The 24907-nt window shown below is 45.3% G+C and overlaps 1 protein-coding gene across 2 annotated transcripts in view; it reads left to right on the forward strand.

The window, feature by feature from the left end:
• Positions 1–24907, forward strand: part of PTK2B (protein tyrosine kinase 2 beta) — a 122975-nt gene that overhangs the window by 71665 nt on the left and 26403 nt on the right. For both annotated transcript variants that reach the window (XM_032388989.1, XM_032388990.1), the window contains exons 3-5: positions 19633–19811; positions 20342–20429; positions 21608–21687. In XM_032388989.1, the coding sequence (XP_032244880.1) occupies positions 19633–19811; positions 20342–20429; positions 21608–21687 (347 nt within the window). The remainder of the gene's footprint in view (positions 1–19632; positions 19812–20341; positions 20430–21607; positions 21688–24907) is intronic.

The following is a 24907-nucleotide window of genomic DNA, read 5'->3' on the forward strand; positions in this document are numbered from 1 at the left end:
AGGAGACCACAAATCGTTACCACAGAGCCACTCACAGTGGTATCAAAAAGCAGGCCCGTGGACAAGCACCTCCCCCTTTGTGCACCCCCTCCCCACTTCCTGTGCGTGCCTCCCGGCCGGCCCACCCACCCACAGACACCTGCAGAGGCCAGCACCAGGCGAACACGCCGAGTTCTGAGCCTCTCTGTATTTATCTGCATGCCTACATTCATTATATCGACAAATTCGCAGGCAGGTGCCTGTGCTTACGTTTCTATTTTTAATCCTGCAGTTGCGTTGCTGAATGCCCCTGTTAGATAGAGGCTTTTGTCCCATCAAAATGAACGCTCTCAGAGTGATAAGTAATGCTAACTTTTATTATTTTGTTCTTCAGTCTCTTTTTAAAAATTATCCCTTAGGTGTGTTGAGAACTGGGGACTTGTAGAGCTATTGTATTTGTTTCCTAGGGCTGTAGTAACCAATTACCACAAACCCTGGGGGCTTTAAACAATAGAGATGTGTTCTTTCACGGTTCTGGAGGCCCGAAGTCCCATATCAAAGGGTTGGCGGGACTCGAAGGCAGAATCTTCCCTCACCTCTTGGGGCTTCTGGGGCTCCAGGCTTCCTTGGCTTAGGGCTGGAGGACTCCAGTGTCTGCCCCTACCTTCATGACCCCTTCTGCTCTCCTCTCCATGTGCCTTTCTTCAGTGTGTGTTTTAGAAGGACACCTGTCATTGAATTTAGGAGCCACCCAGAGAGTCTAGAGTGATCTCCTCTTGAGATCCTTAACTTAAGTACATCGGCAAAGCCCCTTTTTCCAAATGAGGTTGCATTCACAGGTTCTGGGGGTTAGGGCATGGACTATCTTTTTGGGGTCATCATTCAGCCCTTTGCAGCCATCAGTTAGGATCACAGTGTCTGTCGCTGGTACCCCCATTCCGGTGTACAGAGACCCATGTGTACAGTACGCAGGTGAGTGTGAGCACTTTGCACACATAAGCACGCCCATGCTGAAACGAGGCTAGTTGTTGGGAAATGACACGGAACAGGGGCTGGTGCCACTTTTCCCCACTGCTGTCCGGGATCCTCAGTCTCTGGGCAGCCTGTGGCTGGCCTATGCCCTGGTAGGATGTTTCCTATGACACCGTCAGGCTATGTGACACCACAGGCCGGTCCCTTGACCAGAGCTCATCCAGTCATGTGACTTGAAATTGGTGACCGACTTTGTAGCGCCGGTTCCAGGACCTCCTCCCGTGCCTCCGGCTCGCGCATCCACCTGCCGGCTTGCTGTCTCCACTGAACAGCTGACTTGCGCGGGGAGGATCACACTCAGAATCCCCTCCTCAGCTCTGCTTCTCTTCCCGTCTTTCCCAGCTCCCATAACTGCAGCTCTGTTCTCTCTGTTGATCGTGTCTCAGGCTGTAGACCTCAGGGTCATTCTTGAATTCTTTCTTTCTCTCACACTCTGTATTTAGTCCATCAGGAAATCCTGTCAACCCTGCCATCAAAACACACCCGGATTCTGACCAGTTCCTTCTCACCACCTGTCACCCGGAATGACACTCTGGCCTTCTCACTGCTTCTGCCCGCTGCAGTCCATTCTGCAAGGAGCGACGGCGGGGACTCTTTAAAACATCGGTCAGCTAGAGAGATATGTTTGAGGTATAGGTTAGAGCATATTTCACTGCTCTCATTTATTTATTTATTTTTCTCACCACTCTCCTTCAAAGATTTGTTCATTTTTGAGAGAGTGAGAGTGGGGGGAGGGGGGTGGGATGGAGGGAGAGGGAGAGAGAGAATCTCAAGCAGAGTCCCCACTGAGTGCAGAGCCTGATGGCAGGATCAATCTCACAACCCTGAGATCATGACCTGAGCCGACACCGCGAGTCCAGTGCTTAACCAACTGAGCCACCCAGTTGCCCATCACCGCTTTCCTTTAAATTCTCCAATGGCTACCTGTCTCACTCAAAATAAAATCCAAAGTCTTACCTCAGCCTACAACGGATGTTGACAAACAATGGCCTGCAAGCCAAATATGGCCCACCACCCATTTTTGTAAATAAAGTTTTATTGGGACACAGCCACACTCACTTGTTTACATATTGTCTACAGCTTTTGAGCTACAACAGCAGAGTTGAGTAGGTGCAATAGAGACCATGTAGCCCTCAAGCCTAAAATATTTACAATCTGGACTTTTACAGAAAAGGTTTGCCAAGCCCTGGCCTACCTCTCTCTGACCTTTCCTCCTGTCACTTTCCCCAGGCCTCTCCACCTCAGCCCCCCAGCCTCTTCACAGTTGCTCAAATGCACCAAGCATGCTGGGCTGTACATCTTAGGGACTCCGTACGATATGATTTCTTTGTTTGGAAGGCTCTGTCCTCACAAGCCACCCTTCTCTCTCTTATTTCCTTTGGGGATCATTCAAATGCCCCTTTATCAGAGAGGACTTTGCTGGCCATCCCCATGTGAAATAGCAGCCTCCTCTCATTCTGGTACCTGTATCTGCTTTGTCTGTCTTCTTAACACTTAGTAGAACCTGAGATATTATTATACGTATATTTTGTTTAACACCGCCCCCCAGTAGAAAATAAGCTCCAGGAGAGAGGGACTTGTTTTTGTTTCCCCGATTTGCTGAATTAATTAATGAGTAGTTGTTTAACAATGGATGGATGGATGGATGGATGGATGATGGATTCCAGTTATAAGCCAACAGAGATTTACTGGCTAGAATTCTGTGTCTCAATTCCAAATTCCAGCAGGGAAGAGAGAGCTTCTGATAGATCTGGTGTCTACAGGGGGTAATGTCTTTGGCCTGTGGCAGTAAGTGCCCAAGAGGTACCGTAAATAGGGCCGGCAGACTGGTTCATATAACCACTACCATGGTCTTCCTACATGAGGCAGATGATCTGAGTCAGCAGGAAGTTTTTTTTTTTTAAGATTTTATTTATTTATTTGTCAGAGAGAGAGAGCACAAGCAGGGGGGCAGCAGGCAGAGGTAGAGGGAGAAGCAGGCTCCCCGCTGAGCAAGGAGCCCCACGCAGGACTCAATCCCAGGACCCTGGGATCACAACCCGAGCCGAAGGCAGCCACTTAACTGACTGAGCTACTCAGGCGCCCCAGCCAGGGAGTTTTTAAATACCGGTTTTCCAAGTCCCATCCCAAATTCACTGAATTAGAATCTTGGGGTACTGGGACTGGTTGCTGCCTCAGAGGACTCACCTCTGCCTGCGGAATACCCATCTGGCTCACATTCCCTGGAGGAGGTTTATCAGAATCACTTGGATGGTGGGGAGCCCCAGGGTATGAGGTCATGTTACAGGGTTTAGGAATTCACAAGATACTCAGAGATTTGAAGGATCTATGAAAGAGTGGCAGGAGAAGGCTGGATGGGGCAAAAGAGAAGAGAAAGTGTGTGAGTGGGCATCAGGTGTTAGAGGTGGCACCAGAGTGCTCCCATTAAGCCTACCACACTTGACAGGCTGTATAGTAACTGCCTCTTGTCTGTCTCTAAACAGAGGTGGCCTCTTGGAGAGCGGGGACTATGTCCTATACACCATTATATCCCCAGTGCCTACAGAGAGCCTAACACAAAGTAGATGTTTGAGGAATGAATGAATGAACGAACGAATGAACTAATGCCTAGAGAGTACTCAGATGAGATCAGTAATCTTCCAGGTCCCTTGATATAAAGACCAAATAGGAAGTTGACTGGAAGGCAGATTGGCATTCATAAATAACAGTGTGTAGGAGGGGTAATAGAATTTCAGCTGGCTTAAAATAGAATTCCCTGTGTCATCTTGGGCAAGTCTCTTGACCTCTTTGGGTCTCACTTTCTTCATTTAAAAACAGAGTCAAATTAAGTGATCTCTAAGTTTCCTTAAGGCTCCAAAGTTCCAGCCTAAGATTTATGGGCTCAATAAACATTTGAACATTTGAATGTCTGTATAATTAGAGATTATATTTTTGTGGCTACATCAGTGAGGTCTGCTTTCTAGGATCTAACAGGCAAAATATCTGTTCAACTTCATTTTCATCAGGACCTCAGTGAATTTTGGCCATTCTTTTTTGGTCTGGCTCTGTGGAATTTACTGTCTAGCCAGCATTTTAATTTTAGAGTTTTATATTTTACAAGGAGTTTATTCACCCCTTAAAAGCTGATCCCATATATAGGGTATGAGGTCTCATGAGCCAAGCACATAGGCATAAACTAGGGCATTTGTCTCAGGCTGGAAGATGATGTCTGCTCCCACCATTTAAGTATGATTTTCTTATGCCTAATCTGCACAACCACGTCTATTATAACAGCTGAACTAAAACATTTATTTTTGAAGAGATTTTTTTTTTACAACTCTAAAATGAATTTATGAACGATATACATGAAAGGAAAGCGACTGACCAGCACCTCTCATGAACAGAGATGCAAACATCTTCAACAAAATGTTAGCAGATGGAATCCAACAGTTTATAAAATAAATGCATGTTCATCCGATATTAATAATAGCTTTTTATTTAGCACTGCTGTGCACAGGCACTATGCTAAACTCTTCACTGGTATCCCCTCATTTAATCCTCGCGAGAACTCCAGGAGATAGGAAAATGTTTACATTTTACAAATATGGAATCCAGGGCAGAGAAATTAATTTGTCCAAAGTCACAAAGCGAATCAGAAATGAAATAGTTCTGACTCCTGAGGCCATCCTCTGAACCACTACATTGTATACAAAAGTTCAAACACAGGAAACCTGGAAAAACAAAAACGTATGTGTGGATATGCTCCACCCCAAAACAGCACTGTTCACATTTTAATGTACTTCATTCTGGATTTGTTTGTTTCAGTTTCTAGCCGCTACCATTCTTTGTATATGGTTTCATGTCCTATACCTCCCATTTATTACAATAGAAGCATTTTCCAGAAGTTTCCAAGCTCTTTAGACAGTTTTTTAAAACCAGCAAATATACCCTGTGTGGCCCTCCCATTATTTCCAGGGCCCTTTCAAACTATTTCGATTGGCTGCTTGCTGGGGGGGATTTTGCTACTTAAAAAATGTCTACAGTGCGTTTCTGAGTACACAGGGTATTTCCGTATTTTGAGTCATTTCTTCAGTACCTGCTTTGTCCTGGTCTGCTCTGGGTGCTATAACAAAATACCACAGACTGGGAGGCTTAAACAACTGGAAATTTATTTCTCACAGTTCCAGAGGCTGGAAGTCCAAGATTATGGTTGGGTTCTTGTGACGGTCCTCTTCCAGACCTGCAGAGGGCCACTGTCTTGCTGCGTCCTTACATGGCAGAGAGCGATAGAGAGATCTCGTCTCCCTCTTGTCTCTCTTAAGGGCACTAATCTCATTCATGAGGGTTTTCAAGAACAGAACCCTTTTTGGATTGTCACATTGTCATCACAGTCAGGATGACTGGGCCACGGGGCGAGGCATTCACTGGGCGGCAGCCTTGGGTGTTGAATGGTACACACCGCCCAGAATCATTGAGCCCCGAGTGCCAGGTGTGCCCGTTGAGACTCACGGGTGTGAGTTATGAAGCATTACAGTGACACGAGCGCCCGGGACCCATCCCCCTGGGTGAGAAATAAAATGTCACCAATCATGTCGCAGTGACCCGTATGACGCTACATGCCACACACGAATCATAAAATCATTCCTTAAAGGGGCATTTTAGTAGGGGGACTGTTTTGAAGAAGTACGTGAAGTCCACCTGGTACTTTCCCGTAATGACCTTCACTCCTCCCAAACCTCAGCTGGGCATCAAGAGCCCTTCCCTGTGGCGTATCAGTAAATCCAAACATTTGACAGAACAGTCTTCTTTTTAACACAATATTTTTATTTCTCAGAGACACCTCTTATGTTCTGTTCAAGTCATTTAAAGAGAAGGCGTCTTGTTGCCTTTTTGACCTGTTTTGTGCGCTTCCTCAGAGCTTTACTACCTGCTGTACAGGGAAAAGGAAAGAGCCTGCTGTAGGGAGCTCTCGCCTTGGGGCCATAAAACCCTTCATGGCTTTCTTGCTTCAAGCAGAAGGAAGTCCTTTTTCTCTGCATCATTTCTTCCCAGCCAACTTCTTACGGCCATGACCTGACATCCTACAAGGCTCATTTATCACACGTCAGCCTCCTGCTGCTGCTAATACTGGCTTCAGCTTGGAAACAAGATCAGAAATGACTTTCTTCAGTCATTTGTGCAGAGCTCAATGGCTGTTGGGGTGCTGCCAACCATGGCGCCCTTCTCTTACCTCCGCCACTGCCGTGGGGGTGTGTCTCCAAACGTTCCCACTCAGGCAGGGAGAATCTGAGGAGCCTCTGGCCCAGGCACCCTTGGACTCCATTTCAGGCTCTCAAATTTATATCTCAGTTATAGACTTCTTGAGTCAATTAATCCAACTCCCCAAGTTGGCCTGCCTCTTCTGATCCCATGCCTCTGCCTTCTCCTTTGCCTGCCCATCATGATCATGGTCACCATCTACTGAGACCTACTCTGTGCCAACCATGGTGCCAAGCTCTTTACATTTCTGTAACCCACATAAAGCTGGCCGGCTTGCTTTTTCCTTGAGGCCAAGCTCAGGACAGTGTCACATTCCAAACGATATTAGTCTATCCTCTAAAAAGAAGTGAAAATTTAATTCTCTTCAGGAGAAAAACACCATTGGGGCTTCACTTTCAAGATCACAAAATTTTTTAAGATTCTCATACTTATTTCTTAATATCCCTTTGGGTTGGCTGCTGTCCAGAAACATCTTTACTTGCATTTTCGGATTCCTGAATTCTGGCCCGTGCAGGCTCTTCTCTTTCACCCCGTATTGTTCTTTTCAAGATCTATTCTTGTTCTTCCTTCAGGTCATTCTTTGCTTCTTTCAGTGTAAGTCAAATCCAACTGGATTGAGACCTCTCCAATTTTATCCTCCCCATCACCAAATTTATGCTCCAGGGGTGCAAGAGTTGGGTGGTGCACAGAAACCTCTTAGAAGATGAAGGACAGGGGGCGCCTGGGTGGCTCAGTTGTTAAGCGTCTGCCTTCGGCTCAGGTCATGATCCCAGGGTCCTGGGATCGAGCCCTGCATCGGGCTCCCTGCTCAGCGGGGAGTCTGCTTCTCCCTCTCCCTCTCCCCCTGCTTGTGTTCCCTCTTTCGCTATGTCTCTCTCTGTCAAATAAATAAATAAAAATCTTTAAAAAAAAAAAAAAGAAGATGAAGGACGGGATAGTTAGCATGCTTATCATTTAACATCTGCTCTTTTTATTTACACCACATGCTATCTTACCTAGTCCCGCCAAAAAATCTCACACTGAAGGGGTATTTTTCCCTTTTTACAGAGAAGGAAATGAGGTTAGGTGACCTGGCCAAGACCACACAGCCATGGCTGCATCCAATAGACACCAAAGCCTGTGGTGTTGTTAATCACCACACTCCTGATCTCTTGAACATTTTTGACCATGGGTCACTGTCCTTTGTAACCCCAGGTTGTTACCCAGACAGCCGACTCCTGTTCATTTACTCATTCATTCTTTCTTCAAATATCTGTGCCAAGCACTGTGCTCAGAGTAGGAGATGATATTGCATGTTGGATTTGGCTTCTGACCTTGGACTTGAAAGGCTAGAAAGGCCAACATAGACAAATGTCTTCGTTGTAACTAGTAAACGTCTGTGTCAGTTTCTTAGGACTGCCGTAACAAAGTACCACAAGTGTGGTAACTGAAAACATCAAAAAGTCATTGTCTCACAGTTTTGGAGGCTAGAAGTCCAAGATCAAGGTGTTGGCAGAGCCATGCTCCCTCTGAAACTTGTAGGTGCCTCTTTTTAGTTTCTAGAGGTTTGCGGGCCATCTTTTGGCCTTCCAAGGAAGGCCCATAGACGTATCACTCAAATCCCAGCACCTTCTCCCTGTGCGCATGTCTCCTTCTATATCCAAATTTCCCCTTCTTATAAGGACACCAGTTATATTGGATTAGGGCCCACCCTAATGACCTCATTTTAACTTGATTAGTCTGTAAAGACCGTATTTCCCAGTAAGATCACATTCTAAGGTATGGCGATTAGGATTTCAACATATCTTTTTGGGGGCACACAATTCAACCCATAACAGTATCTGACCAGATGTGGGTGCACAGTTCTTTGGGGACCCAGGGCAGAAAACAAACCCTATCAATCCAAGTCAGGGCCAACCTCACGGTGCTGACTGGCCCCCAAAGCTCACCAGGAGGAGAGCACAGAGAGAGGGGAGCCAGGAGTCCTCTAGGTAGGAAGAGCATGCTGTGCTTGGCAAGGGAGGATGGAACTGACAGCACATCATGGATGAGAGTGGGAGATGAGACTTCTATGCCTCAGGCTAAAGAGTTTGCATCCTATCCTAGCACATAGCAAATGAGAGCCAGTGTGGTTTTCAGCAAAAGTCATCTGTTTATATTTGCCCTCACTCTCAAAATGGAGCCTTTATAGATAGAATTTAAGCAAGACTTTTTCAAACTAAGGCTTTAATTTATTCAAACTGTAAATTCAGTCATCTTTAAAAAGAGGAAGAGGAGCATTGTGCCTTCCTTAGGGGACGCCTGGGTGGCTCAGTCGGTTAAGCATCTGCCTTCGGCTCAGGTCATGATCTCAGGGTCCTGGGATCGAGCCCCAGGTTGGGCTCCCTGCTCAGTAGGGAGCCTGCTTCTCCCTCTCCCTTCCCCCCACCCATTCGTGCTCTCTCTCTCTCTCTCTCTCTCAAATAAATAAATAAAATCTTAAAAAAAAAAAAAAGAGGAGCATTGTGCCTTCCTTAGAACAAAGAGTAAGGAGAATGAGTGAGATCAAGCCGGGAAAGCAATTTGAAGGCCAGTGCCCTGGGTGGGGTCCCACGAAACAGACCGTGCACTGTGGGTTTGCACGCAGGAAGTGCATCCGTTCATACTCTCATGAAACTCACCTGGGGAAGTGACCAAAACTGGACTGGGCAGAGGGGAAGGGTGGGCTGCGATGTGGCCAGTGGCCACAGGGAGCTCTGGTGCTCAGATGAAAAGACAGGGCCTTGAAGCCCCTGAAGTGACCGGTCACCAGATGCAGGCTGCCCCCAGTAAGGGCTATGACCCGAGTCGAGGCGATTTGGATGGGGGCGCCAGGCTGTGAACTCAGTTGTTTCTAAAAACTAGCCAGCCACTGACATGAGTATATTTAATAAGCTCAAACAACAACAACAACAACAACAACAACAACAAAAGTAGGTGTTTTGTTTAAAAAAAAAATAGGTGAACCTGAGAAAATCATGAGACTACTAAGAAGTGATAAAAACCGTGACTGAGGTATAAAGATAGACCTTTAGATCAAAGGAACAGAAAAAGACACCAGAAACAGCCCAACACATATAATCACTTAATGTTAGATACCCTTGTGAAAACAAGTTAACTTCAAGCTGTACCTCACACCATATACAAAAATCTATTTCAGATAGAAAAAGAAAAAATGTGACCGAGTACCAATAAAGGAGAGAGAAAGTGGCCTGAGTGCTTGATTGCTTGGGTGACCTCTTTCTTTGGGGAAATAAATGATCCTGGACGTGGGACAGCATTCAGTCCTGTCCCTTCGTTGTTTCTGACTTCTTACAAGAGGAAATACCAGAGAATCGAGAGACAAAGGTGGTTTGGGGTCTTCAGGATATTTGATAAAGCAAATAAGTCAGTGGTAGCTAAGCAGGAAGAAAAGCCATAGAAATTCCACTGCATGCAAGGTGTGGGCCAGGGGCGGTCTGAGGGCTTGTTTCTCAGTCACTCTCACAAGGGCAGAGGTAACAGTTTCCCTATCGCAAAAAAAAAAAAAAAAAAAAAAAATACATTCTGGGCTTATCTAAATAATAAGTGATAAAATTAAGACAGCTTTTTTTCCTCTTATGTTACATATGGCAATTTAGTGACTAGGCAAACATCTCAAACTGTTGTTCCTAAAAAGTGATTTATTGATAGAGAAAGGAGTACTGACTCATTAATGACAATTTATGAGCCGTGGGCAGAGGGCTGGTTTTGCTGTTCCCACCATTTGCTTGAGAAGCCCTATGAAGAGCAGAGGAGAGGTAGTAAAGGGAGGGGGGCAGGGCTGATACAAAAGCCCCCTCCATGAGATCTTGTCAAAACTTCTAGTTCCTCTTCTTTTAAACTGATTACCCACCCCCACTCTGGGGCCCCTCAAGTGAAGCCACTTTCTTCCTTCTACCCTAAATAGAAGCTCTTTGAGTCCGGGGGCCTCTGTGTGTGCACTGGGGCTCCCCACAGTGCTTTGCAAAGTGAGCACATCATAGGAAATTGCTGATGGTTTGAGTGAAGGAAGCCTTCAGTGGCTTCATATGACAAGGGTAGTGAACAGCAGGGAGGGGACCAGCTTGCGGAGCTTGTCATCCTACTAAAGTGTATGTCAGAACCGGGCTGGTGTGACTCCAAAGTGCATGCTCTGTGTCCCCCGTGATGGGCAGCCTTGTTTCTCCCCACCTGCGCCTGACGGATCTGCACAATTTGCGGTGCAGTTCTGACACCTGGTAATTCTGGACCTGGCGCAGACTTGGCAGGTTGAGAGCCCAGTGCTCCCACCAGACACCCCTCCTCAAAACACAGTCACAAGCTCCAGGCTCCCCAGACCACCTGCAATTCTTGACCGACTGGCTACCAATTTGGGGGTTCCTGCTACCCACCCCCCAGGTTCGTTAATTTGCTAGAATGACTGGTGGAACTAAAGAAAGTGCTATCCCAGCGATGACAGCTTTATTATAAAAGATGCAAATCAGGACCAGCTAAATGAAGAGATGCATGGGATGAAGTGTAAAAGGACCCCAAACACGAAGTTTCCGTGTCCTTAGGACGTGTCACCCTCAGGGCACGTCGATGTGCATCACAAACCAGGAAGCTCATGTGAACTGGAGTTTTTATTGGGGTTTCATTATGTAGGCAATCAGTTGATGGATTAATTGGTTGAACCATTGGCTGTGTAATTGAACTCTCCAGCTCTCTTCCTGTCCCTGGAAACCAGGCTGATATCATGTGGCTCAAAGTTCCAAACCTCTAATCACACAGCTGGTCCTTCCACCAAAGCGGGCCCCCATCCTGAGACTATCTAGCCCCCCCACCACTCACCTCATTAGTATAAACTCAGGTGTGGTCCAAGAGGCACCATGAACTACAAAGACACTACCACTGAGGAAATCCCAAGGGTTTAGAGGCTCCCACCCCAGACACAAGGACAAAGACCAGCCAAATTCTTTATTATAAGACATACTTTCGTTAGTAACCAGGGATGTGATGGTGGTGGTAGATGGAGGTGCCTCTCTCCAGGAACTTCCCGTCTGCCCCTCTGGGAAAAATGCTCCCCCCGACCCCGTAGGAATCTGCCAGCACCAGGCAGCCTCCCAAATAATGCACTTTATGTTTAGAAAACACCCAACTTCTTCCTTACCGCAAGATGAAATCTATCTTCTTGTGAAAATCTGTTGGACAGAGCCTCAATGAATTTCTACCCCAAGGACCTAAAATTACCCCACCACCCTTACAACAGAAATTGGCTGCTTTTTAGAAAGCAACCTAGGAAAATGTCTCCACAAGCTGTACCCTGGAGAGTTTCACCCACCACAGAGCAAAGAGCGGGATGCAGTCTGGCCCCTCACAGAGACTGTGAGTGGAAGAGAAGGGGCAAGACCTTGTCTGGCCTGAGAGAAATCTTACTCTTTACTTCTCATGTGCCTGCGAGTCTCCCTCACCAGAACCTCTCCGTTTATTTTGAAATTATTTTAAACTTATAAAAATGTTTAAAGAACGGTACAAAGAACTCCCATAGTGCCTTCACTCAGATTCTCCAGGAGTTGTGTAGCCGGCGTGCCGGGGAGCAGACCGGGTTCGGTCAGTCGCTCGTCCCTCCGACAAAATCCACAGGCAGAGAAACAAGCGAAGGGATTTATTTCACTGAGGCCAACACTGGGAAGATAGTGGACTAGCGTCTCAAAGACTGCCTCCAAAGTGCTGAAAATACTTCTAGGTTAATGTAAGGAAAATGTGGGGCAAGGTGGGTGGGTACCGTGCAGGTGGGCAGTGAAGGTCAAGTGGATCACTGTCTTGGGGTCAGTCACGGGGTCTGGCTGGCTCAGGGCAGGTCCTATTGCTTAAGGGGGGTAGTTTCTGTTCCCATCACGGGATGCTTTGCCCACAGGGTCTTTTTCCTGAGTTAAGAGATAAGCTGGGGAGGGGGGAACGAGATCAGCTGGGAAGAAGGACTTAATTAGAAAGTTTGAAGTCGAAAAGGAGATCGTTAAGTCATCTCTAAGTTCAGATCTATCACATGCCATATTTAGTAGCTCTGTCTTTTTGGACACACACATGTCCATTGTCATTATTCTTTTCCTGATTTATTTGAAAGCAAGTCGTAGCAATACTACTCCATCACCCGAAATACTGCAGTGTTTATTCCCCGACAAGGACACTCTCCTACAGAACTAGCCTGCAGCCATCCAAAGGAGAAAGCCAAAACTGCTGGGACACTTCTCTCTGAACCAGAATATCCATTCAAATTTCACCAACTGTCCTTCCAGTGTCTATTTTTTCTATCTGGCCCAGGAGCCCACGCTGTGTTTAGTCGTCATGTCTCTGTGGTCTCCTCCAATGTAGAAGAGTTCCTCGGTCTGAAAGACGGCGGGCCTTTCCAAGGAGATGGAGCAAAGGGAACCCCCCCTCCCTCCGCACTGTTGGCAGGAATGCAAACTGGTGTGGCCATTCTGGAAAAAACAATATGGAGCTTCCTCAAAAAGTTAAAAATAGAACTACCCTATGATCCAGCAATTCCACTTCTGAGTATTTATCAGAAGAAAATGAAAACACTAATTCGAAAAGATATTTTCATCCCTGTGTTCATGGCAGCATTATTTACAATGGTCGAGATATGGAAGCAACCCAAGTGTCCATCCATAGATGAATGGATAAAGAAGAGGTGGTACATATACACGATGGAATATTACTCAGCTGTAAAAAAAAAAAAATGGAACCTTGCCATTTGCAATGACATGGCTGGAGCTAGAGTGTATTATGCTGAGTGAAATAAGTCAGAGAAAGACAAATACTGTATGGTTTCACTTATATGTAGAATCTAACAAAGCTAACAAATCAAAACAAAACAAAAAGCCAAGCTTATAGATACAGAGAACAGATTGATGGTTGCCAGAGGGGAGATGCAGTGGGGAGTGGGCAAAATGGATAAAGGGGGTCAAAAGGTACAAACTTCCAGCTATAAAATAAATAAGTCATAGGATGTAAGGTACAGCATGGTGACTATAGTCCATAATATGGTGCTATATATTTGAAAGTTGCTAAGAGATTAAATCTTAAAAGTTCTGATCACAAGAAAAAAATTTGTAATGATGTGTGGTGTTAGATGGTAACTAAAGTTATTATGTGATAATTTCGCAGTGTGAACAAATACTGAATCATGTTATATGTCTGAAACTAATATAATGTTATGTTAATTACACCTCAATTAAAAAAAAAGGTAACAGTTACAAAAAAAAAAAAGAATACAGACCTTTTATTCTTTTTTTTTTTTTAAAGATTTTGTTTATTTATTTGACAGAGAGAGATACACAGCGAGAGAGAGAACACAAGCAGGGGGAGTGGGAGAGGGAGAAGCAGGCTTCCCACAGAGCAGGGAGCCCGATGTGGGGCTCGATCCCAGGACCCTGGGATCATGACCTGAGCTGAAGGCAGATGCTTAACAACTGAGCCACCCAGGCGCCACCCAGACCTTTTATTCTATAGGCCTCTGGGAAGACCCCTCACCCTGGGTCGTATAACTAGACTTGGCCAGGAACTCTTGGCAGGAATCTCAGAAATGATGTTGCGCTCTTCTTGGTGCATCAAGGTGGGAGGCATGCTTTGTTTACCTGTTCTACGACTGATGCTGTTAACCTTGATAACCTGATCATTTGTGTCTGCCAGGTATATGTGTGTGTGTGTGTGTGTGTGTGTGTGTGTGTGTGTGTCTGTGTGTGTGTCTGTGTGTATGACTAGAGTCTGAGGGAAGATACACTGAGACTATGTCAATACCCTATTCATCATCAGACCTCCACCCTCCAGCTCTGTCATCCATTGATGAATCATGCCTGAACCAACCAACACTGAGTTTGTTGCCAAACGGTGATTTCCCATTTCCATCCTTTCTTCTACTACATTTACTAGTTGGCATTCTACTGTAATGAAGAATATTCCCTTCTGCCTCATTTGTTTATTTGTCTGTCTCAGATTCTGTTTTATTCAGTGGGATGTAATCCATTCCTATCATTATATTATATTATATATTTTTGTTTTTAGTTATTTTTATTTTTTACTATTCTTTATTTAAATTCAATTAACATATAGTGTATTATTAGTTTCAGAGGTAGAGTTCAGTGATTCATCTGTTGCATATAACACCCAGTGCTCATTATATCACCTGCCCTTCTTAATGTCCATCACCCAGTTACCCCATCCCCCCACCCCCTCTCCTCCAGCAACCCTCAGTTTATTTCCTATATATTCTTATCATTAGATATTTTTATACTTAGGTGTCCCAGATCTGTCCTATGCCAGCCCCTTTAAGCTAATACTGTTTCCTTGTTATATATCCCAACATTCTCTAAACACTTCCCTTTTTTTTCCTAGGACAAAAAGATATTCCAGGTTTATCTTGTACTTTCTTTGCCCCAGCCCTAGAATCAGCCAGTGCTCCAAGGATCCCTGGATCCTCTTTAAAAAAAAAAAAAAAAAAAAAAAAAGATTTATTTATTTATTTGAGAAAGAGAGAGAGAGAGAACACACAGAGGGGAGGGGCACACTCTCCACTGAGTGCAGAGCCCGACACTTGGCTCTATCTCACGACCCTGAGATCATGGCCTGAGCCAAGATCCAGAGTCAGATGCTTAACCAACTGAGCCACCCACAAGCACCCCCTGGGTCCTTTTAGTGGATAAGGGTATTTGGATACTAAGACTCAAAGTTTGGTTTGCAAATGACCATCTGGGTGTCTTTCAGTACATGTAAGTACACATAAGACTCTCAATGGTTCATGCTCACCCTCCTGTGTGCACCTGGGCTCCCATGCTCTCTCTCTCCAGGCCTCGAAAACCATGAGTTCTCACCAATTCTTTCAATTTCAATCCCTCACCTAAGGGTCCACTCTAGCCTTCTCCTCTCTATATTTCGAGTACTTTCTCCATCATTAAGAAGCCTATTTCCCATTATCTTTAATATATTTACTCTTTTGCTGGATCCCCCTGTAGGTGAACATTGTCTTCACCACACCAGCATCTCTGCCCCTGGCCCCACCTCCTCCTTTGCTCTGTTCCTGGCTTTGCAGCCAATGCCAACCCTTCTACTTCTGGACTTTGGCCTTGGTCATACCATGTGCTCCAAGGGGAGGAAAAAGTAAGAGACAAAAAGGTATAAGAGGACATCAGGATTTTGTTTTGTGTTTCAAAGCTTTTTTTGTTTTTACGAAAGCACCAGAATCTCCAGTGGAGCTCTAAAGGGAGCTTTCTGCCTCCTAACCCTTTTCCATGTGCAGAAAATACAGATTTATTCATTTATTTTATTTTTTTATTCATTTATTTTATGTTATTCATTTATTCACTATTTTGTATGGAGATTTCAAATATGGTTGGATCACTTGGCTGGACTGATCTTCTGGCAGATGACAATGATAAAATCTGGACAAAATAACAAGGAAATGATCTTTAAAACCCTGGAGAGTGACCAGAACTAGCAGAGACTTGAGGGAAATCTGCTGGAGAGCAGAACTGCAAGGAATGAGATTTGCAAATTTCTGGCTTTTTGCCTGAGGGCACTTTCCAATCTGGGAGGGGTGGGAGGGGCAGAGAGCTGCAGCCTTACTGGCTTGAGGGATCAGAGGATAGAATTTAGGGCTGAGTGAGCTCAGCCGGAAGATTGAGGAAAATCCCGGAGAAAAGGGAGCCACCAAAGGAGTGAACCCTGAAATAGAAAATTAACTTTAATTTTTTTTTAATTTTCAGAAGCATAAAAATACATAAACTATTTAGGAATAAATTTAACAAAAGACCTGCAAAACTATACACCGAAAAGTGCAAAACTGCTGAGAAAAATTAAAGAAGAGTAAAATTAAGTGGAGAGATAACGTGTTTGCAGATTGGAAGACTCCACGCTGTTAAGATGTCAATTCTCCCCCACTAAGCTATAGATTTATCACAATCTCAATCATGATTCAGCAGGCATTTTAAATAGAAAGTGACAAGCTGATTCAAAAATGTATATGGAAATGCAGAGACCCAGAATAGCACAATAATCTTGGAGAGGAGATGGTAAAAGGTTGATGCTATTTGACTTTAAGATCTCCTGTAAAGCTACAGTAATGCAGACAGCGTGGTACCAGCAGAGTAAAAATAAAGATCAATAGATCAGGAGTGAGAGTCCAGAAATAAACCTAAACTTATATGGCCAATTGATTTTGACAAAGGCAGTAAGACAATTCAATTGAAAAATGAAAGTCAACAACCACTGCTGAACAACCATAGATCTTTAAGAGAAAAAAAAAAATTTTTTTTGACCCCTACCTCACACCACACACAAAAATCAATTCAAGATGGATCACAGACCTAAAAGGAAAAGTGAAAACTACAAAGTTTATCAAAGAGAATAGGAGAATATCTTCATGATTTGGAGACAGGCAAAGATTTCTTAGTACGCAGAAAGCACTGACATAAAAGAAAAATTTGATAAATAAGACTTTACCAAAAGAAACTGTCAGGGAAATTAATAATAGGCACAGTAAAGACCTGGAGAAAGTATTTATAAAAACCATAAAAAGTACTTTTATCTAGAATCTATAAGGATCATCTACAACTCAATAATAAAAAGTCAACAGAGAAAAATGGGCAAAGGATTGGAACAAATACTTCACAAAGGAAGATACATGAATGGCCAGATGAAAACATGCTCAATACCATTAGTCATCAGGGAGATGCAAATTAAAAGCACAGTGAGATACTATACATAACCATCAAAATGACTAATATTAAAGACTTCTAACACCAAATGTTGGTGAGGACATAGTGTAATGGACATCTCATATATCACAGTGGAAGTACAAAACGGAATGATCTCAGCGGCTTCTTAGAAAGTTAAACATATACATTTACCTTTGACACAGTAATTTCCATTACTAGGTATTTGTCCAAAGGAAATGACAACATATGTACACAAAAAAGACCTGTAGAATAATGTTCACAGTACTTTTATTCACAGTAGCAAAAAAATAAAAAATACCCCAGGTATCTAGAAACAGGGGAATGAATTATATATACTAAATGTTTCCATCATGTGAAGTTCTAGAACAGGTGAAACTAAGCAAAAATGGGAGGAAAAATTGGTTGCCTGGAGTTGGGATGGGCATGGGCGTGAGAGTTGACTGAGAAGGGATATGAGGGAACTTTCTGGGGTGTCTTGAAAAGTTCTGTATTTTTTTTTAAGATTATTTATATATTTATTTATTTGAGAGAGAGATAGTGAGAGAGAGCACGAGTGGGGAGGAGAGGGAGAAGCAGGCTCCCCTCGAGCAGGGAACCCGATGCAGGGCTCGATCCCAGGACTCGGGGATCATGACCTGAGCTGAAGGCAGACACTTAACAGACTGACCCACCCAGGCGCACCTCTTTTTTTTTTGAAGATTTATTCATCTGAGACACAGAGATACAGAGAAAGAGCATGAGCAGGGGGAGAGGCAGAGGGAGAGGGAGAAGGAGGCTCCCTGCTGAGTCAGGAGACGGATGTAGGGCTTGATCCCAGGACCCCGGGATTATGACCTGAGCCAAAGGCAGACGTTTAACCATCCGAGCCACCCAGGTGCCCCGAAAAGTTCTGTATCTTAATTTATTGGCGTGTAGATTACACACAAACTGTATAACTGACGTGTGCATTTTAACGTCTATAAATTTTACCTTAAAGGAACTGTAAAAAGTGGTAATAGTTGAGTGGTGGTTGGGGGAGGTCAGTGGCAGAATGGATGAAGCAAGAATGGTTGAATGTTGGTAATTTTTGAAGCTGGGTGGTGTGTGCATCGGGGTTTATTATACTGTTCTTTTGACTTCAGTGTACTTCATATATGTTTGAAATTTCCAATAATTACAGGGGTCCCAGTCCTGGAGAAATTAGACATAGGCCAATAAGTTTCATTTGGGGCAGGGAAGGCTCTACATTTAAAAACACCAGAGGCTGGGACTCCAGGTGGGGCTCGGGAGTAACATGGGGCTCTGGATAATATAATCATGAGTGGACAGAGCAGTACAGAGGTTCAGTGGCAGGAGAAATGGGTGGAAATAATGACAAAATGGTCAACTTCACAGCCGTGAGCTCTCCCTTTGTCTGTGTCCCTCTTGCTGTAGGTCCCATTGATCACAGCCTTCTTCCCCATCCTAAGACCACAATTCTGATTCCTGCACTGATTTGTTACAACTGTTAACGTGTGCTTTCTGTGCCTCGGTTTCCCTATCTATCCCACAGAGCAAGAGTTGATGGCTGTGATGGCATTTGCTTCCCTAATCGGGAAGGGATCTTTTAGGCTTAGGGTCTTTTAGCTTTACCACTGCATAGAATTGAAGAGGGCTGGCAGGAAGCAGAGCGGGACCAATGTATGTGGGTGCCCAGGCAGACCAATAATTTGGCATTCCTTTAAAACAGTGCTATTTAAATATGAGTTTAATATTTTATTAGTGAAAATAAGAAGAGTTTTAAAAATCTGCCTCTGATGGTACTTTCTACTCTGCTGGGAGTGGGCTCAATTCACCAATTACATGTGCAACCATATGAGAAACCTGAATTAAACTGAAACTAATGTGATTTCAGAATGAGGCAAGACCTTATAGATGGGCTTCCAGGCAGCTGCCCAGTGGGCCTCTTCTTGATCCAGCTCTGGCTTGAGGCCAGGAAACGATGGCATCAGTCTATGGGCAGGCTGGCTTCTCATCAACAAGAAAGCAGGAATAGGAGGGTTCCTATGCTTCTTATGTGGAAACTGGGCCACTTAATCCATTAATGTGAGTCTCATCCTTTTGCCTTGTCCAGCCCCAGCACCCCATGAAGCAGCTTGGCCTAGTAGAAATCCTCAGAGTCCACTGGCCCCAGGTTCAAAACCCCAGCTTAATTCCATGAGCTGTGTAACCCACAGCAGTTTGGTCATCAGCCAAATGGGGATGTAACACCTACTTCCCTGTGTTGTATGGATTCCATGAAATAATAATGTATGCAAGGGCCCTGGAGTGCCTACCACAGACCCTCGGTTATGCTGGCTAAATTGGAAGCCATTCAGAAGGTGATTTTACATGGCGGATGCTCAGTAATTATTCATCGGTTTGGTTGGAGTGGGCTGCAGAAGCACAGATTCTGTGCTCTTGGCCTCCGCTGCATTTTCTCCTTTGCTCCTACTCTCTCCTCTCCATTTCTCTGTCTCATTTTACCAAATCATTCATTCATCAGATAGAGCCCACTGTGCACTAAGCCTTGCACTAAGTGCTAGAGTACCAGAGATAAATGAGAAGTTAAGACGGAACCCCACCCTAGAGAATCATACTTCTGGGGGCTGCATGAGGACTGTGGGAACCTAGAAGGGGGCATCCCTGAATCCTGTCTCTCTATTCTCCTCCCCAGGATGTCATTGCCTCCATCCTGATGAGTGGACGGATTGGGCCCAACATCCAGCTGGCTGAGTGCTATGGGCTAAGGCTGAAGCACATGAAGTCGGATGAGATCCACTGGCTGCACCCACAGATGACGGTGGGGGAGGTGCAGGACAAGTATGAGTGTCTGCACGTGGAAGCCGAGTGGAGGTAGGAGAAGGGCCCTGGGCTCTCGAATGGGGGGAGATGAGTATGGAGTGGGGAGGCCGTGGGAAGTCCTTCCTCAGAGCACTTCCCAACCTCTGAGAATCTCCTAGAAAATCTGGGTGGCATTTTAAGCCTAGTCCTCTTGCAGCATCCAATGCATGTATTGGCCAAAGCCTAACATGGGCTCATAGCACATCCCCCTCCCCAGGGCAGATATCAGGAACATCCCCAGGCAGGATGCTCCTGGTACTATGGAGAAAGAGGAACAGTAGGGTAGGGAGGATAGAGAACCAGGTCAAGTGCTGATCTGCAAACCTAAGGAAAACAATTGCCAAGAGGGGGAAGAGTTGGAGAGTCAGGACTAGCGTTGACTACCACCTGCTGGCCTCCATGGTCCTCCACGGTCCTCCACCCGACCACAGAGGAGGGAAAGAAGAATCAAGTCCTGAATGGGTGGCCATCGGCCTCATGGGCAGACCCTTACATGACCAGCTTCCCTGTGTCAACCAGAGAGTCTGAACTTCCTGTCCCAGGTATGACCTTCAAATCCGCTACTTGCCAGAGGACTTCATGGAAAGCCTAAAAGAAGACAGGACAACGCTACTTTATTTTTACCAACAGGTAGAAGTATTTTATCTTCCTGTCCCCAGGGTCCTATTACTCATCCTCACCTGGGGAGATAGAACGACAAAGCTCAGATTTTGGAGATCCCAGTCTAGGAAACTTATCTTAGGGATATACATGCCTTGGTCCCTGGTCAATGGTTCCAACCCTGGTTCTCTCATGGCTCATTGAGTTTTGGCTCACCCCGCCCCATATGCACAGCTCTTTTGGACTTTGCTGGTGGCTATTTACTGCTCAGGAGACCTGGTGGTGAGCAGACAGAGCAGGTCCAAAGAGAAGTGGTAGTCTTAGCACACAGACTCTCACATACATGGCTTCTAGCCCAGCTCTGCCACCTCCTAACCCAGGATCTTCTAAGGGCTTAACTTACCTGCCTGAAGCTGTTTCCTTTTCTAGAAGATGGAGGTGATAATAATCATATTTACTTTATAGGGTTGTGGTGAGGACCAAATGGTATCATTAGCAGGGGCTTGTGAACCGGCTCTCTGAAGAAAAGAATCTCTGATGTATAGCACGTGCCAATTTCCATGGTGTAAATATTTCCCCACCATGGCATTTTTCAAGCTACCAGTATGATATCATACAGCTTGCAAAACTTCAGAAGCTTTAATACCTGGCTTTCATGAGCTGTTCAGAGCTGCTGTAACACACCACTGGCTATAATAAGGCAGGTAGCATGCCTGGCACAGGACGGGGCACAGTGGGTGCTGAGGACGCGTGAGCCTGCTGCCCCTGTTGTCTGTCTGGTCCCTGCTCCCAACTGTATCTCCCTCCTGGTTTGCTGGACACAAAGCCAGACTCTGAATGTAGAGTGGATGACATCTGTCACTACTTACCAACAAGACTTTGAATAAATGATTGGCTCGTGCCCAAATTCCAGTTTCTTTATCTCTAAAGTGAAGAGTGGAGAGGAGAATCTGAACTCCAGCTTCATAATCCTGGGTGTCTGGAAGCGCTTCCAAAAATCTGAGGGCCTTGGCCTACGGAGGCATGAGTCTAGACAGTTCTGGAGGGAGGCAGAGACTACACATTTGTGCCTGGTGGGGTGTATGAGAGAGAGAGACGGCTTGGGGCTGCAGGATTGTATTCAAAGCACCCGCCATCTCCTGGGGCCTCTGTTCAGGGAAACAGGGAAGGAGGGCGTGACTCTCCACCTTGGCCTTTCTCCTCACCAGCTCCGGAATGACTATATGCAACGCTACGCCAGCAAGGTCAGCGAGGGCATGGCCCTGCAGCTAGGCTGTCTGGAGCTCAGGTATGTGGCCTCAAGGACCCTAGGGACTGGAGTTCTTGGCCAGCTCCGTCTTGCCTCCAGGGTGGGAAACAAGAGTGGGTACATGGCGGGGGGGTGACAAATGGTGGCTGACAGAGGGTAAGGTGCTCGCCGTCTGGTCCTTAGAATAGAAGGGACAGCCCCATATCAAGCCAGTGTCCCCTGCTTCCTTTGGCTGCCGCTGCTTTCCCTCTAGGCTGCCTACTTCTTCCATCTATCTGCCATTCGAGTGATTCAGTAAATGTGTCTTTGAGCACCAGGCAAGTTCCTGGGAGATGTTTGAAGGTCGGGTTTCCAGCTGTGTCGTTCATTGCTATGTCCTCAGCTGCAGTAGGCACCGAGAAATCTGTACAGAATTAGTAAGTCATGCAGAGATGCCCTCAAACTTCCGGGTCTGGTCTGGGAGGTGACAGGTGTGTCCACGGTTGCTTATAATATAAGGCAGAATGAAACAGGTGCCAAACATACACACATACGGAAGCCCTTAATCCTGCCTCAGGGATCAGGAAGAGGGGATCTGAACTTTCGAGGAAGGAGGATACATCCCATCCAGAGAAAATGGGGGGAATTGGGGGTGGGAGAGAGTGCATTCTCAGTCCAGGGTTCGGTAGAAAGAAGAGAACAGCCTAGAAGGTAGTGGGAGATGAGCAGAGGAGGTCAGTCAGACCTGATTATGGAAGACTTTGAGTGACAGACTAAGAAATAGGCTCTATTCTTGGCTGTGGAAGCATTCGGGGCAGAGGAGGGTGCGTGGTTAAAGCTGTGCCTAGGACTCTCTTGACCAGAGCAGACCATTCAGTTTCACCATCAGTCATATCCATCCGTTCTTTCATCTGTAAAATGGGAATGATGATAATAGTAGTGACCCTATAGGATTGTTATAAGGAATTAATGAGTTAATGTATTTAAAGTACTTACAACGATAGGGACAGAATATTCGGTAATTATTTATTGTTTGTATGAATTTTTTCTCTTTACCCTTATTTATTATTTGTTTATTTTTAATAGACCTTTTTTTAAGAACAGTTTTAAATTCGAAGCAAAGTTGAGAGGAAGGTGTAGAACTTGCCTGCCCCAACACACACATGGTCTCCCCACTATCAGCATCCCCTACCAGCGTGGTACATTTGTAATCGATGAACCTACATCGACACATGATTATTACCCAAAGTCCATAGTTTACATTGGGGTTCATTCTTGATCTTGTGCATTCTATGGATTTTGGTAAGGGTATGTTGTCCTTTATCCCCCCCCACCACCACCATTACAGTGTCACGTGGAATAGCTTCACTGCTCTAAAATCCTCTGGGCCCCACCTATTCATCCCTCCCTCTCCCAACTCCTGGCAACCACTCACATTTTTACTATCGCCATAATTTGCCTTGTTCAGAACGTCATAGAGTTGGAATCATACCTAATTAATTTTTTATTGATTTCTTAGAAGTGCTTTGTAAGTGCCAAATATTTTATCTATATGACCCCTCTAAGTTAAAATGTGAAATTCATGGGCCACATGCTACGTTCCCAGTGTGAGGAACCAAGTAGCCCCCCTTCACCTGAGACACCCAGGACCACTGCCCACTCCCAGCAGAGTCCCAGAACAGTCTGACCTAAATACTCAGAGTGAATGTGTACCCCAAGAGTAGTTGAGTAGTAACTGGTAATAAGTAAAGATTGGAGAAAGAGCATTCAGCTTGCTTCAGAAGGCATTTTATCTCATAGTTAATTTATAAATGTTGGTAATGAGTTAATATTTCTGTTGCTTTTTAGAAGAAAAACACAGCCAACTGGATTTTGCATAGATTCTTCTTTACCTTCTGCTGTTTTTACCTAGGCATCAGTCATGGGTCTATGCCTGCCCGTGCCCTGCTTTCCACCTAGTGTTAGCCAGTCAGGATGGCAGACCTGGGCTTCACAGAGCCAGTCAGACCCCCTCTACACTCATAGAAAACCTCAAAGCATGCCTGTGAAGTGTCCATCACAAGCAGTATGGTGGCCATAGGTTCTTCCCACTGAGCCGGCTCCAGGGTCTTAGCGTCTTGAAGGCTCCCCTTCCTCATGCCCACCCCACCTCCCCTACCCTATATAGATCTGCTGTACTCATGCTTCGCTCTACCAGGCCCTGATTGGCTCCCGTGCACTAGATTGTGAAATCCTATCAAATCCTAGAAGTTGGCATTGGCATCTCATTGCCTGGCACAGACTGAGAGTGCAGTATGTATTTGAATGAATGGATAACCCTGAAAGATCTAAAACCCTCTTCTCTGATGGGCATTTGCCAACATTTATTCTGTTAGAATTAAGTAAGTGCGTACAGCAAGCCAATTTGTTTAGGAGTACATTTTGCAGCTCCCTCGAGCCAGCGGGAATGGCTGGAGGCCATGTTGTCTATAACCAACACTCCACAGGCATGCTCTGAGGTTTTCTGTGAACCTGGGGGGCAAGTGGGTAACACTGGCTCAGAAAACTTTCTAAAGCTGCCATGATGGGCCGTGTGGAAATTTGGGATCTTAACCGTAAACATTTTCAGGTAGAAGTAGGAGGAGAATGACCGTCCATCCAGGGGAGAACCCTGGATAGGCTCCTCATGTCCTACAAGGGAATATCATCCCTACTGACCTGTTGTTTGGTTTCCAGAGTTTGGGCCTGCTTTAATCAGCTGCCCTGCTCCTCCGGGATCTGCTATCCCAGTAGAGAGAAGTGGGTCAAGGAAGAACATTCTTCCCAGATCCCTGAGCTCTCTCCTTGGATCAAGCTCTCAGGGTTTCTCCATCTCAGCAATAGGGACATTTGGGGCTGGATAATTCTTTGGTTCGGGGGCCATCCTGTGAATTGTAGAATATTTAACAGCATCCCTGGCCTCTACACACTAGATGCTGGTGGGACCACCCTCCTCCTAACCAGATGTGACAACCAAAGATTTCCAGACATTGCCAAACGTTTCCAGGCTGGAGAAGGAGGTGTAAAATTGCCCCTGGTTGAGAACCACTGAATTGGGCCATTAGGGGGCCATATACTCGAGCCACTGAATGCTAGGCCTTCCAAAGATCATTATTGGCTGCCTTGGGTCATTTGTTTTTAGAGGTCACAGATAGAACCTCCATCTTCCTACTCTGCCCCAAAACTGGGCAGTCCTAGAGCTGGGCCTCCCAAAGCACAGATATATATATATATATATATATATTTTTTTTTTTTTTTTTTT

This window comes from Phoca vitulina, unplaced genomic scaffold, assembly GCF_004348235.1.
Source record: "Phoca vitulina isolate PV1807 unplaced genomic scaffold, GSC_HSeal_1.0 scaffold53, whole genome shotgun sequence".
NCBI lineage: Eukaryota > Metazoa > Chordata > Mammalia > Carnivora > Phocidae > Phoca > Phoca vitulina.